Source organism: Bos grunniens, chromosome 21, assembly GCF_055505025.1.
Source record: "Bos grunniens cultivar Pamir isolate PY7600 chromosome 21, Bosgru_T2T1.0, whole genome shotgun sequence".
Lineage (NCBI taxonomy): Eukaryota > Metazoa > Chordata > Mammalia > Artiodactyla > Bovidae > Bos > Bos grunniens.
Window position 1 is genome coordinate 38,953,191 of NC_141185.1, and position 13,179 is coordinate 38,966,369.

At 52.3% G+C, this 13,179-nt stretch overlaps 1 protein-coding gene across 7 annotated transcripts in view; it reads right to left on the reverse strand.

Annotated features, from left to right (window-relative positions):
- Positions 1 to 13,179, reverse strand: part of TMEM266 (transmembrane protein 266) — a 124,086-nt gene that overhangs the window by 6,847 nt on the left and 104,060 nt on the right. For all 7 annotated transcript variants that reach the window (XM_086363989.1, XM_086363987.1, XM_086363990.1 and 4 more), the window contains one exon: positions 7,937 to 8,126. In XM_086363989.1, the coding sequence (XP_086220115.1) occupies positions 7,937 to 8,126 (190 nt within the window). The remainder of the gene's footprint in view (positions 1 to 7,936; positions 8,127 to 13,179) is intronic.

Here is a 13,179-nt window from a genome sequence, read left to right on the forward strand (position 1 = left end):
CTGTCCATCACCTCCCTGAAACCCTGGCCCACGGCGCTCCCTGCTGGCCCCTAAGTTCAGGTCACTTCTGTGGCAGCTGCCGCAGCTGCTCTCAACCACCCAGCACTTTTTCCTAGGGCGTGAGTACTCCATGCAGCCATCCTGACTGATCCTCCTAAAGCTGGTTGAGTGCTGTGGTGGCAGTGCTCATTATGTGGGTGTGCTCCTTGGGCAGAGCCCCAACCTGCCCAGCGAGGTGGAGCAAGAGGGCGGTGAGTCAGGTGGGCCTCCCTGGGTGGCGGGACTGGCCAGGCTGTTGGGGTGGGAGTCAGGAGTCAGGACGGCACACCCACACGTCCTGTGCAGATCCGAGCCCAGAGGGAGACCCTGATTCCTGGCCAGGGCTCCCACTGCCACACTCCGAGCTGCTGCCCCACAGCTCAGCAGCCCTCACCGAGAAAGGACACCACCGAGAAAAGAGCACCAGCTGTGTACCAGGCCGAGGGCAGTGTGTGTGGCTGAGTGCTCAGTCCTTCTCAGTGGGGTGTGCTTCTGCTCCTAGTTGGGACAATTAGAGTTCAGACCCAGGACAGCTGCATAATTTGTGGGGCCCTTTGTTTAAAAAGCATTAAGGCCCAGAAATAAACTCACCCATATATGGTCAATTAATTTACAGCAAAGGAGCTAAGAATATATAAGGAGGAAAGGAAAGTCTCTTCAGTAAGTGGTCCTGGGAAAACCGGACCCCTAACTTACACCATACACAAAAATTTACTCAATGAATTAAGACTTGTATGTAAAACCTGAAATCATAAAAGTCTTAGAAGAAAACATAGGCTGTAGGTAAGCTCCTTGACCTTGGTCTTGGCAATGATTTTTTTATTTGACACTAAAACAAAAGCAATGAAAGCAAAAAATAAACCAGTAGGACTATACTAAACTAAAAAGCTTCTGCACAGCAAAGGAAACCATCAACAAAACGAATGGCAACCTACTGAATGGAAGAAAATATTTGCAAATCATACCCAATAAGGATTTATATCCAAAATATATAAAGAACTCATACAACTCAATAGCAAAAAAATAATCCAATTTAAATATTGGATCTGAATAGACATTTTCCTGAAGAAAACACAGAGTAGGTCAGAGGTACATGAAAGGAGCTCAACTTCACTCAACGTAAGGAGTGCAACTAAGCACAAACCAGAACCACAGGCAGATGTCACCTCGCACACGGTATAACAGCTAGAATCACAAGGACAGAGATAGTAAGAGGTGGTGAGACGGCAGAGAAAAGAGAACCCCAGTACACTGTTGGCGGAAATATAAATTGGTGTGGCCACTCTGGAACACAGTATGGAGGTTCCTCAAAAAAAATTAATAGAACTACGATATGATCCAGCAGTTCTACTTCTGGGTACATATCTGAAGAAAACAACAACACTCATTTGAAAAGATGCATGCATCCCAATGTACACAGCAGCATTATTTATAATAGCCAAGATATGGAAATGACCTAAGTGTCCAAGAACAGATGACTGGATAAAGAAGATGTGGTATGCACACACACACACAGGAATGTTACTCAGCCATAAAAAAGAATGAGATCCTGACATCTGCAACAACCTGGATGGACCAGAGGGCATTGTGCTTAAGTGAAGTAAGTCAGACAAAGACACAGTATGATCTTACTTACATGTGGAATCTAAAAACAAAACCTGAAACAAACAAATGCTCTGAGCTCAGAGATACAGAGAACAGATTGGTGGTTCTCAGAGACAGGGGTTGGGCAAACAAGGGAGGGGCTGTGAAATGGGTGGGCGAAGGGGCTCCAAAGGTACAAACTTCCGGTTATACGGTAAATGTCACGGGGATATGCTACAAAATGGTCACTATAGTTAGTTCTGTATGGTATATTTGAAAATTGCTAAGAGAATAAATCTCAAAAGTTCTCCTCACAATAAATAAAATTCTGTAACTATGCATAGTGATGGATGCTATCTAGACTTACTGTGATTCTCTAGTATATACAAGTATTTTCAGGTATATCTGAAATCAATATATCAATCACTGAAAGAAAAAACATTAAGAATTTTGAGAGAGTGACACCAGAGCAATGAACCAAGTGTGACACCCTCGGTGACTGCATGGGTCACCCCACCATGAAGCCAGTCCAGAGAGGTCAAGTAACTTGTTCAAGGCCAAGGTAAGATTCAAACCCAGCCCTGAGTCTGAATCCCACCTCTTTCTTTTAGAACCACCCACACCTCCCTGCCCTGGTATCTGCCTCTCTGCTTTATGTGAGGTGCCCCAGTTCTAGTGCTACAGCTCTGGGGGCTCTCCTGGGTCTCCAGTGCCCCCCATAGGGAGGCCAGTGATGGCAGAAAGCCCGACTTGCCCCCATCAGCACATAGGCCTCTCCTCTCCCAAGGTGAGACCTGGTGCACCTCCGTGGAGGTTTCTCCAAGCGCTGGTGCAGTGTGGGGGTGGTGGGGGGTGGATGCCGAGGTTCACTGTGATATATGGTAAAAGCTGTGGCACTCCCACCAGGGGCTGTAATTCATAAGTTATGGGCGAGCTTCAAGACTAATAAATTTGGGAGGGAAGTATTAATGACTACACAGGGGCACTGTGAACTTGGCAGGCCCCAAAGCCTGGAACTTTGCAGTCCGGGTTTTAAAAATGATTTGTGCTGGAGCAAGTTTAAACAGAAGCTGGTTGGCGTTAGTCTGACAGTGACCCGCTGGCAACCGTGGGGACTGCAGGAGCTGCTTCTCCTGCCACGACTGAAGCTGGCACTCCAACCCCCGCTGCTGCCTCCTTCCCCACCCCCATACCCCAAGAATGGCCGGCCCTCCCCTGAGGCTCCAGAGACTTATTGCTGATGTCTGCAGGTTAATCCCCGGATTGTCTGTGTACTAGTGTGACACGCTGAGCCTTGGGGCCCTTGCTGGCCTGAAGGTCATGGTGAGCAACAAATGCTGCCCTTTCTCCCTCTCCAGTGTGGCCCAGACTGCCCCTAGCTTGTCTAGCCATGATTTCTAACATCATGGAAATCCCTCTCTGGACACAAGTCCCGGTCAGAGAGACATGAGCTGGGGTGCCCTGACTCCTCAGCCCATCCGAGGCCGTGAATCATGCATGCCACTTGCTAGCCCGGCAAGGCTTCTGCTCTCTGTCTCCGGGGAACTGCCTTTGCTATTGACGGCTCTGGGGGTTGGCAGTCAAGTGACAGGTTGGGAAATGTGCTAGTTCTCTGCTGAGTTGGGCAGGGCCGGTGTGCCCCTAGAGAGCTGGGAGGCAGGGATGTCACGGGGGAGACAAAGGAGAGCAAGGGTAGGGCTCCAGGGCTAGATGGGAGGGGCACTGGCAATGGCTCCCAGGGGTGCACGTTTGCCAGCTCTGTGGGAGATCTGAGTGCCCTATTCAGACATGCCTCTAGTTTCCAGGAGGGTTGGCACAGAATCCGTGACCCCCCTGGCTGGCACATGTAGCCAATCACTTTCTCCCTTCTTATTCTGCCTCCCTCCACTTCCTGCTGGAAGGTGCCCACCGTGGGGACTGCAGGGAGAGGAGGAACAGGGTGGAGAGGCAGGGACTCATGGCTTCACAATACTAAAATGTGTGTGGTTACTTTAAATGCTTGGCTTGTTTGCAGACTCTGTGACCTCAGATCTTGACACCCTGTGAATCCAAGTGTGGCATCAGGTGTCCGGGATCTGGAGGTCATTGGCTGGTGGGGGGATAGTAATGGCCAGGCTGTTATCTCAAGAGCTAAGGCTCCTGGTGAGAGAGGCAGAGAGGTGCTGCAGAATGACTGGCTGTACAGGAGGTGCCACCTGAGCTCAGGTGTTCAAAGGTGTGTGCTGCCGAAGACGGAACAGCGCTGAGTAGGCCCCAGCACCAGGTGAGCTGCAGTCTCACCTGGTGGCTTGAGCAGCCACCACGGGCAGAGCACGGAGGCGGCTCCCTCACCTCACTTTGCTCCGTCAGCAGGAAGGTCCTGGGATGGGCCAGTTGTACGTGCTAAGTTGCTTCAGTTGTGTCCAACTCTGTGCGACCCTGTGGACTGTAGTCCACCAGGCTTCTCCCCATGGGATTCTCCAGGCAAGAACACCAGAGTGGGTTGCCATGTCCTCCTCCAGGGGATCTTCCTGCCCCAGGGATTGAACCTGTGTCTCTTTAAGTCTCCTGCACTGGCAGGCAAGTTCTTTACCACCTGCGCCACCTGGGAAGACCCTGGGATAGGCTGTAAACCTGCTCCTCTCATCCTTGGAAAACAGGACAAAGTGGGCAAAAGTTGCCACCAACTTCCAGAATTTCCAAAACGAAGATTCTCATATTCTGGATTCCCCATGCCCTGGCATGGGGAGCTGCAAGCCACAAGTGGGGTTTCTGGAGTGGGCTACTGCCAGAAGCCCCCTGAGCGCTGAGAGAAGACCCAGGGTTGCAGGACCCATAGTGAAACAAGCGATGTCCACAGATTTGTTCTGTTCTTCAATCAGTTATGAGCTTGCAGACTATATTCCATGCAGATCACTCTGTGGGGAGCCTGCCAACGGCCAGGTGTGGCCCTGAAGACAAAATGCGGGGGCGACCTGGCAAGCGGGAGTTCATATAAGGTCTCAAGGGAAGGACGTGGTGACCGGGAGCTGACTCTGAGACGGGTTTGAAGGATGAAAAGAAGTTTGGCAGGCAGGCCTGTCCTGCCAGTGAACAGCATGTGGAAAGCCTCAGGGACTTACTACTACACAGAACACTTCTCCAAACGCAGAGATGTTTCACTCAGCCAGAGTGAAAGTGAAGACGGAGTGCAGAGTGGAAGGAGATGAGACGGCAGTGAGTGGGAGGGGGCAAGACCATCAGGGGCCTTATATGCCACCTGTTACAAGCTGAGTCACCATGTCCTCCGCCTCCAAAGTCATATGTTGAAATCCTAACCCACAGGACCTCAGAATGTGATCTGATTTGGAAATGAGATTGTTTTAGACTGAATTAGTTAAGATGAGGTCATACATTGGAGTAGGGCGGGCCCCAGACCCAACACGACTAGGGTCCTTGTAAAAAGGGAAATCCAGACACAGAGGCACACACAGGGAGGACGCCATGTGAAGGGAAGGCAGAGGTCAGGGTGACGCTTCTACAAGCGAAGGGACGCCAAGGGTTACCAGCAGCGCGCCAGGAGCCGGGGGAGAGGCAGCAGCAGATGCTCCCTCCCAACCTCAGAAGGAGCCAATCCTGCCAAGAGCCTGATCCCAGACTTCCAGCCTCCAGAACTCAGAGGCAGGAAACTTCTGTGGGTTAAGCCGCCCAGTTTGCAGGACTTTATTTCAGCAGCTCGAGCAAATAACCAGTCGAGGTATTAAGTCAGAGAGTGACATGAAAGATTTATGGAAGATCACCGTGTGCGTGTGTGTGTGTGTGCGTGTGTGTGTGTGCGCGTGTGTGTGTGTGTGCGTGTGTGTGTGTGTATGTGTGTGTGTGCTGGGGGGAAAAGAGTGAAGAGGGCACCCAAGGGGGCAAAGCTGAGGTCAAGGAAGTGGATGAGGTCCAGAAAGAGGGAGGCTGAACAATGCAGATGAAAAGTTGGGAATGTTTCAAAATATATGCAGGCAGTAAAACCAGCAGGATTGGTGATGAGTTATGAGCAGAACCTACAAAGCCCTGGAAACTCAGAGCAAAGGCAGGAATCAGGCTACAACTGAACACAAATGAATGTCAAACTCTGCATGGGCATATAGAAAGTCAAGGATGGGCTGTGGGGAGAGCAGAGCCATGACCTGGCTCAACTCTGAGCTCAGGCCAGGCAGCCACCACAAGGCTCAATCACAGGAGCCTTGGGTCCAGAACAAAAAAGCAGGGGTGAGCCCTTAACACTCTGCCCTAGTCTTGCAGCTCCCTGAGAAGTGCACTTAGTCTAGATGTCATTCTGAAAGGGACAGAAACACTGGAATGCTCAGGGAGGGACTGTATGGCAAGAACCTGGAGGGCTTGTGTCCCCTGAGAAGTGGCTGTGGGAATGGAGGTGACAGTCCCTGGAGGAGAAGACACTCAGAGGCCAGTTTCTGAAAGGATGTCTCAGCTGGGAGACATAAAAGCTTCATCCAGGTGGGAGAGGTGTGTGCCAGGGGCAGACCTTGGCTCAGTCTGAGAAGTACTTTCTAACAGGCAGAGTCATGTGAAGTTGGGTTGGCCTGGGCTTCCTTGGGAGGTTCCAGGTACCTGTTCTTAGAGGCTGGTAAACCTTTTGGCAGGGGTTCTAGATGGGATTAGCACATCAGCTGAAGAGCTAGACTCAGAAGTCCTGAGTCCCCAACTTCTAAAGTTCTAAGGTTGGAAGGTCTCTCAAAAGATCATAATAGCAATCACCCTACTCCCCAAAACCTGTTCACAGCACCTTGTAGCCTACAGAGCTTTCTCACGTCCACCAGCTCCCCAGACTTCCTGTGAGGCAGACAGAGCCGGAGTTATGAGCCCACTTTACAGAAGGGAGCACTGAGACCCCAAGTCACAGAGCTGGGGAGTGGCAGAGTCTGGAGCTCTGGCTTCCTGCCTCCCAGCCCGCCCAGCCCCGCCTGGCTGTCACTGCCCTGGCGAGGGGCATAGAGCACGCCAAGGTGAAGAGGGCCCTAGATCAAGCTGCACTTAGCCCAGTCCAGCACCTCCGTTTCCACGTGACCCCATCAAGTTCTCCTGATTTCTTTGAGCCTGAGTTTCTCCCTCCATATGACAGAAAAGAGGTGTGAGGATGGAATGAAATCACACTGTAAAAAGCTTCTCTTGGAGGCATCTGGGTAGTTCCCTTACCTTTAGGTCAAAAAGGTGGTCCTAGAAAAATCCCAGGGACAGCAGAGCCTGGTGCCCTGCTGTCTGTGGGGTCGCACAGAGTCGGACACAACTGAAGTGACTTAGCAGCAGCAGAAATGTATTCTGAATTATTAGGGGAAGTCAATATTTAAAAAAAATATCTTGGTAAAGTGAAGGAATCCCTTACCCATCATTTTAGCAACAGCACTTTCAGGGGCAAGTCAGGGCAGGGTAGAGTCAGACCGGAGCAGCAAGGGTGCCTGGGGAGGGGAACCTGCGTCCAGGCTCCCGGGTCGCCCTGGGGGCTCTAACAAGGCTTCAGATCTCCCCTGCTGGCCCCTGTGCCCCCTGAGCTTGGAGCCAAGCCCTGGCCTGAGCCTGTCAGAACACAGCCTCCCCAAACCCCACAAAGGCCCAAACCTGAGAGCTGCATCACCACGGAGTGGAATTTCCACCCCAATCACAAAATACCACCACCTGACATTTGCAGGACTACTTTGCAATTCTGAAAGCCACTTACACCTGCTTCCTGCGGCCTCACATGAACCTGTGAGGAAGGCTCAGCACTGTTCCCATTTGCCAGCTAGTGAAACCAAGGCCCAGAAAGGTTAAGTCCCCACTGCAAGGTGACACAGTTGGTCTTCCCTAGAGAAAAGTCTGCCCTAGGGTACTGCTGAGGCCCCCGTCGCCACCAACATCACCGGCCCATAAATCTACCACCATCTTCAAGGCTTAGGTTCTGGGCTATTCTGGCCCCAGGCCTGGACTGGAAACCTAGCTCTGTACCTTTGGACGACTTTTCTGGGGCTCAGTTCCGTCACCCATAAAGTAGGAAAGTCTCCTGCAAGTTGCCGTAAGGAATGGGGAGGTGATACACTCAAAGCAGGCAAGATGCCTACAGGCCACTGAGGTCATGTCGAAATCGCGTCAAGGAAGCTTGACTGAACGCTGTCTCCGAGGCTGAGAAAGGCAGTCCCGGGGAGCAATTAACTAGGGTTCCCCCCGCCACCACCAAAATGGTGGGCCGACATCGGGACACAGACCCGTCAGGAGACGTGCTCCAGCTCCCGGACGCTGTGGCTGTGCACAGAGCCCGGGGGCTGGGAGGCAGCTCCCCACGGCGGGGCTGGGGAGGCGCCGGCGGACTCACCTTGCGCGGGCTGCAGCTCCTCCACAACGCTCTCGGCCGCCGTCTCCTCGGCCCACGTGCCGGCCTCCACCACCTTGTAGCGGCTGCGCGGCTGGCTGAGCACGTGCGGGGCCTGAAGCGCCGCCTCGCGCTCCGCCGCCAGGTCCAAGTCCTGCTGTGCCAGGTGCGCCCGCAGCTGCCGGATCTCAAACTGCAAGAAGGAGAGGGGCGGTGGGCGGTGGGCGGCACGGGGACCCGGGCCCTGCCAGACGTCTGGGCTCTTTCCTTTTGGGGGAGCGGGGAGGAAGGCGCTGAGCCTCCAAAGGCTGGAGGGGGCGTTCCTTTATAAATCTCCCACGACACTAATGGCATGAGTCCCTGACGTTTATGGAGGCTTTTCCAAGTAATAAAACATGTCCCGTGTCCCATCTCTGATACTGTGTCGTCTGGCCCCATAGGGAGGACAAGATGGCCGTAAGAGGAACACAATGGTGTTTGCAAAACGAAAACAACAAAAAAACATCGCAGGAGGAGTCGGGGAACATCGGACTTGAATCCTGTTCTAGTTACTTGTCTAAACGTGTGACCCCAAAAATAAGAACCTTATTCAGGTGTCTTACACCGATGTTTAGCGGAGGGCTGGAAACCCCACAATATCCAGGGCCAGTGGTAACCTGCCACGGAAGCCCATCGTGGCATCATGTGCTCGCTGGGCGGCGCCTGACCCACTTGTCTTGCAGCAACGCCCACATCCTTCTCGGAGGTGTTCTGAGCACTGCTCAGACAGGACTGGCTCTGTTCCCAACCCTGTGGCTTTAGGGCCACGTGGCCGTGGTTTCTGTCTGTGTAAAATGGGGGTTATCACCCCACAGAGCTCTTCATAAAGGCTTTGTAAAAGGCGTCATACATTTTTATTTTGGTTTAAATTCTTGTTGTTGGGGAAAGTTTCCTAGAGAGGCTTTCAGATGCCTCTTGGGGTTGTGGCTGAGATGGCTGTTCACACTCTGGGGCCTTCCTGGGTCATCCGGGCGAAGGCAAAGTTTGGGTCTGACGCTGAATGACCTGACTGCGGACTCGGGAGGAAGGAGAGTCTTTACTGCCACCTAGTGTTCCAAACACACATTGCATCGCTTTTGCACAACTCCACAATCTCCAGTCAAACCCCCAAAGACCTGAAGCTGGGGGTTAGCTCCCTACCTAGGAGATTACCTGCTTGCTCACGATTCCAACCTCCAGCCTTGGCCCCTCCCTGCAATGTCAGGTCACACTTCCAGCTGCCTGCCTGACAGCAACAGAATTGGGTCACAGGCATCACAAACTCAACCTAAACAGGACTGTTCACTCTGTTCTCACAGCTGCTCCTCAGGCGCTTTCATCTCATTTTAGCTGGGTCCAAAAATGTAATCTCCTCCCTTGCCTCCTCACTTTCCATTTGCCTTGCCATCCACTCTGCCCTCAAGGCCAGCTCCCGAAGGGCTACCCCAAGTCTACCCACCTCCCGCACCTCCACAGCCAGTGCTCACCTGGATGATTACAGCCCCACATCCTCTACCATCCATCCTCCAACAGAGGCCAGAGGGGTTCTCATAAACCCAGATCAGATCATGTCACCCCCTTGTCATGTCTCCCCTTGGGTGGGAGAAAACCCAAGCTTTTTACCCTTGACTTACAGAGCAGGTGTGTGTTCTGGCTCTGTTTATTTGGCCCACTTCATCTCATTCTTTCTCCCTTTACCTCTCACTGGGACACACACCTTCTCAAAACTCCTTAAACACTCTAAGCCTGTGTTGGTCTCAGGATCACTTCCCCAGTGACCTCTGGTCCTGCATCACACGGCTGCCCCTGCCCCCTTGGAGGCGTTCCCAGACTCCTAGCCCAGGCACTCCATCCCTTTATCCTGTTTGAGTTCTCTACATTGCACTTAGTACCTTCTGATTGTTTTATTTATTTTAATGCTTCACCATTTTTCCTTTGATGAAAGTGAAACACAATTCAAGGAGTCACTAACACTAGAGTGGCTAGGCAGCAAACTGACATTGGGACAACTTCCCAATGGCAGTGTTCACGGGGTTTGTCTCTAGGACCACTCAGGTCTGGGTAGACTTCATCAGCCTCCTGCCTGAGGACACGCCTCAGGCCCACCTGTGTGCTGAGAGCAGAGCAGGGAAATGGGGCTGAGGGTCCAGCCACGAGATGAAAGGACATTTACCAAATTCTGGGAGTGCACCTCACCCAGTGTTCACTCACAGAGCCCTCTGGGTCAGTTTCTCCAGAGGCTGAAACGCTTGCCTCTTGTGTGATGGGGGGGCATGGTCTCCTGACTGCGCAGGATTTGCAAGGGGACCTGGAGGGTTCAGATAGCATGTGTACAAACTTTTAGCCCACCCCTCTCCACTATGGGCAGCTTCACGCTCACCCCTTCCTTCCAAACTCTCCAGGGTTCCGAGGGGGAATTAGCCCTTTTCCTTCACTAGCCACCTCTTCACACAGTCCCTTAGTTATAGATCCTCCTCTCTTCAAGACCAGTTACCGCTTTCTTGCTCACGCTCCACTTCCTGCAAATCCACAGAAATCTCTCTCTCCTCTCTGTCCTGATGGACAGGACTTAAAGGATTTCTCAATTTTTATCTGTTTTTTCTTTTTTTTTCTTTACCACCATCTTAGTGGAGTTTGGGGAAGGAGATCAGATAAACACATGTGGTCACTCCACCATTTTCTTCAAAAGCTGTCTATGGGTTTTCCTCTCTCAGCTGCAGTGGTGTGCAGGATTTAAAATAAAAAGAGGCCTGATTTACAGTGCAGGCTAATCTCTGGTAAATTCACCATGGCCAGTTCCAGACTACCAACACGACGTTATGCAGAACAGGGAAGAAATGAGCACAACTGGCCCTCAGGAGCCAGTGAGCGCCCCAGCACCCCAATGCCACCCTGGCGCTCTGTTAGAGCAGGCATGCAGAATATAATCTACACGAGAGTAAAGTACAGAAGATAATCTCTGCGAGAGAGGGGTCTTGTGGGTCTTGTCTGTCTTGTTGCCCGGTACACAGAAGGCCCTCAATAAGTATTGCTGAGTGAATCCATACACAAATGTGTGAAACTAGCCAGTTTTGCCCAATTCTGTGGTTTCAGGCTGAGTCCTAACACCAGCCACAAACTGGGTCCTGATCCTGACCCAAAGCTGAGACAAAGCCTGAGCCCCAACACTGAGCCCTGATTTTGCTCACAGAGTGAGCCCCAAGTCTGGTCACACACTGAGCCCTGACCCAAGTCACGAACTGAGAGCCCAACCTGATCACACACTAGGCTCTAACTCTGATCTCAGACTAGGCTCAGACCTGGATCTTAACAACCCAGTACTCAGATGGCGCCACTGGTCTCAGAAAGTAAGAAAGCAAGGCTGGCTTGTTACAGGGTAGTCTGTCCAGAGGGAGCAGACTGGAGCCACCCTTCTCGCAGCAGGTCTCAGATGTCACGGAGGACCCATTAGGCAACTCTCCTTAGCTCTGCTGGGGCTAGGAGCCCCTCCGGCCCCAGCTGATCTGAACTTCCCATGGGCATACCCAGCCTGCTTTTTCCAAGGCCGCTCATCAGGGCCGGCAGTCCTAGCTAATGGCCTCCAAGGCCACTCTGAACAGATGCATTATTGATAACTTGTAATTGATACAGAGCTGCCCATGGGTGTCCCACTGGAATCCAGGCCAGACAGCCAGAGGCCAGAGCTTGCCCAACCCCAAGCCCATATATGCAGACATAGGCATGCACAATGAAATAGGTTTTAAGCTAAAAATATGTACCCCAAGTGCATGGTAGTTCTAGTAATTCATTTATTCATCCATTCACTAAGAAGTCAGGTAAAGCATGGTGAGGGTGATGTTAAAATTCTGTTATGTATGCTAGAATGAAAATGCCTCTCCCTGTAAGTCCTGGCTGGTCCCAGTGATAGGGGCTATCTGCTGCGCAAGGAACAAATCTCTTAGGAGAGTCCTAAAAGCTAGCTCTGGGTGGCACCTGTGGTAGAGGTGGTGCATCCGGGAGGCAGAGACTGGGAGGACAGAGCGGTGAGGAGGTCTGCAGGGGCCACACCAGGCACACAGCCTTGGAGCCGCGGTAAGAGGTTCTAAGGACTTCAGCCCTTATTTAAAGAGCAACAGTGAACCACTGAAATCTTTTAAACAGAAAGGTGGGGTGGTGGGGTGGTGATTCAGCTGAGCATTTTGAAAGGACTGTGCTGAAAGCAGAGTGGAGAATGAACTGGACAGACATAAGCCAGGACAGACATGGGACTATGAGCTCGGAGACAACTGCAGCAGTCCAGGCCAGGGATGACTAGAATCTGGACTAGAGTAGAGACAGTGAGAAGGAGATGAGAATGATTTAGGAGGTGACAGTGTCAGCATCGGACAAGGCAATGGCACCCCACTCCAGTACTCTTGCCTGGAAAATCCCATGGATGGAGGACCCTGGTGGGCTGCAGTCCATGGGGTCGCTAAGAGTCTGACACAACTGAGTGACTTCACTTTCACTTTTCACTTTCATGCATTGGAGAAGGAAATGGCAACCCACTCCAGTGTCCTTGTCTGGAGAATCCCAGGAATGGGGGACCCTGGTGGGCTGCCGTCTGTGGGGTCGCACAGAGTCGGACACGACTGAAGCGACTTAGCAGCAGCAGCAGCAGTGTCAGCATGGGCATGATTAGAATGCAGATGAGGGAGAGGGTTACCTGCTTTGGGGACAGGTTATTACAAGCTGCTTACCCAGAGAGTGTGGGTGGCTGGATGCTCTGAGTGCTTGCCCTGAGGAGGAATGACTGACCCTCTCATAGAGGAGCCACTGCAGACGGGCTGCATGGGCTCTCAGCTCTGGCCACTGGCCATGACAGCCCAGGGGGCTGTCCAGATGTTCTAGCTGGGACCCTCAGAGCCTGGATCCTGATCCCCATTCCTGAACATGGCCACATGTGCCTCCCCAGTTGATGAAGAGTTGTCAAGGGGTCCTAGGATGTCGGGGCCTCATTAGTCAGATGGGAGAGCTGAGGCCCTGAGATGGGAAGGAGGCGTTTGTGCCAGGGGACAGGGTAGGGAAAAGGCTCAGACCACGTGGTGCATCAGAAGCAATGTTGGGCCCAGAACCCATGCCTCTGGCTTCCAGTCCCACAGACCTTGGTCAGGGAACTTGAAGCCTTATGGGAGAGATGGAAGTAACTCAACCCAACAGAATATGAGGAGCTTAATGGTGACAGGGGTCAGGAAAGGGAAGGAGGCTCC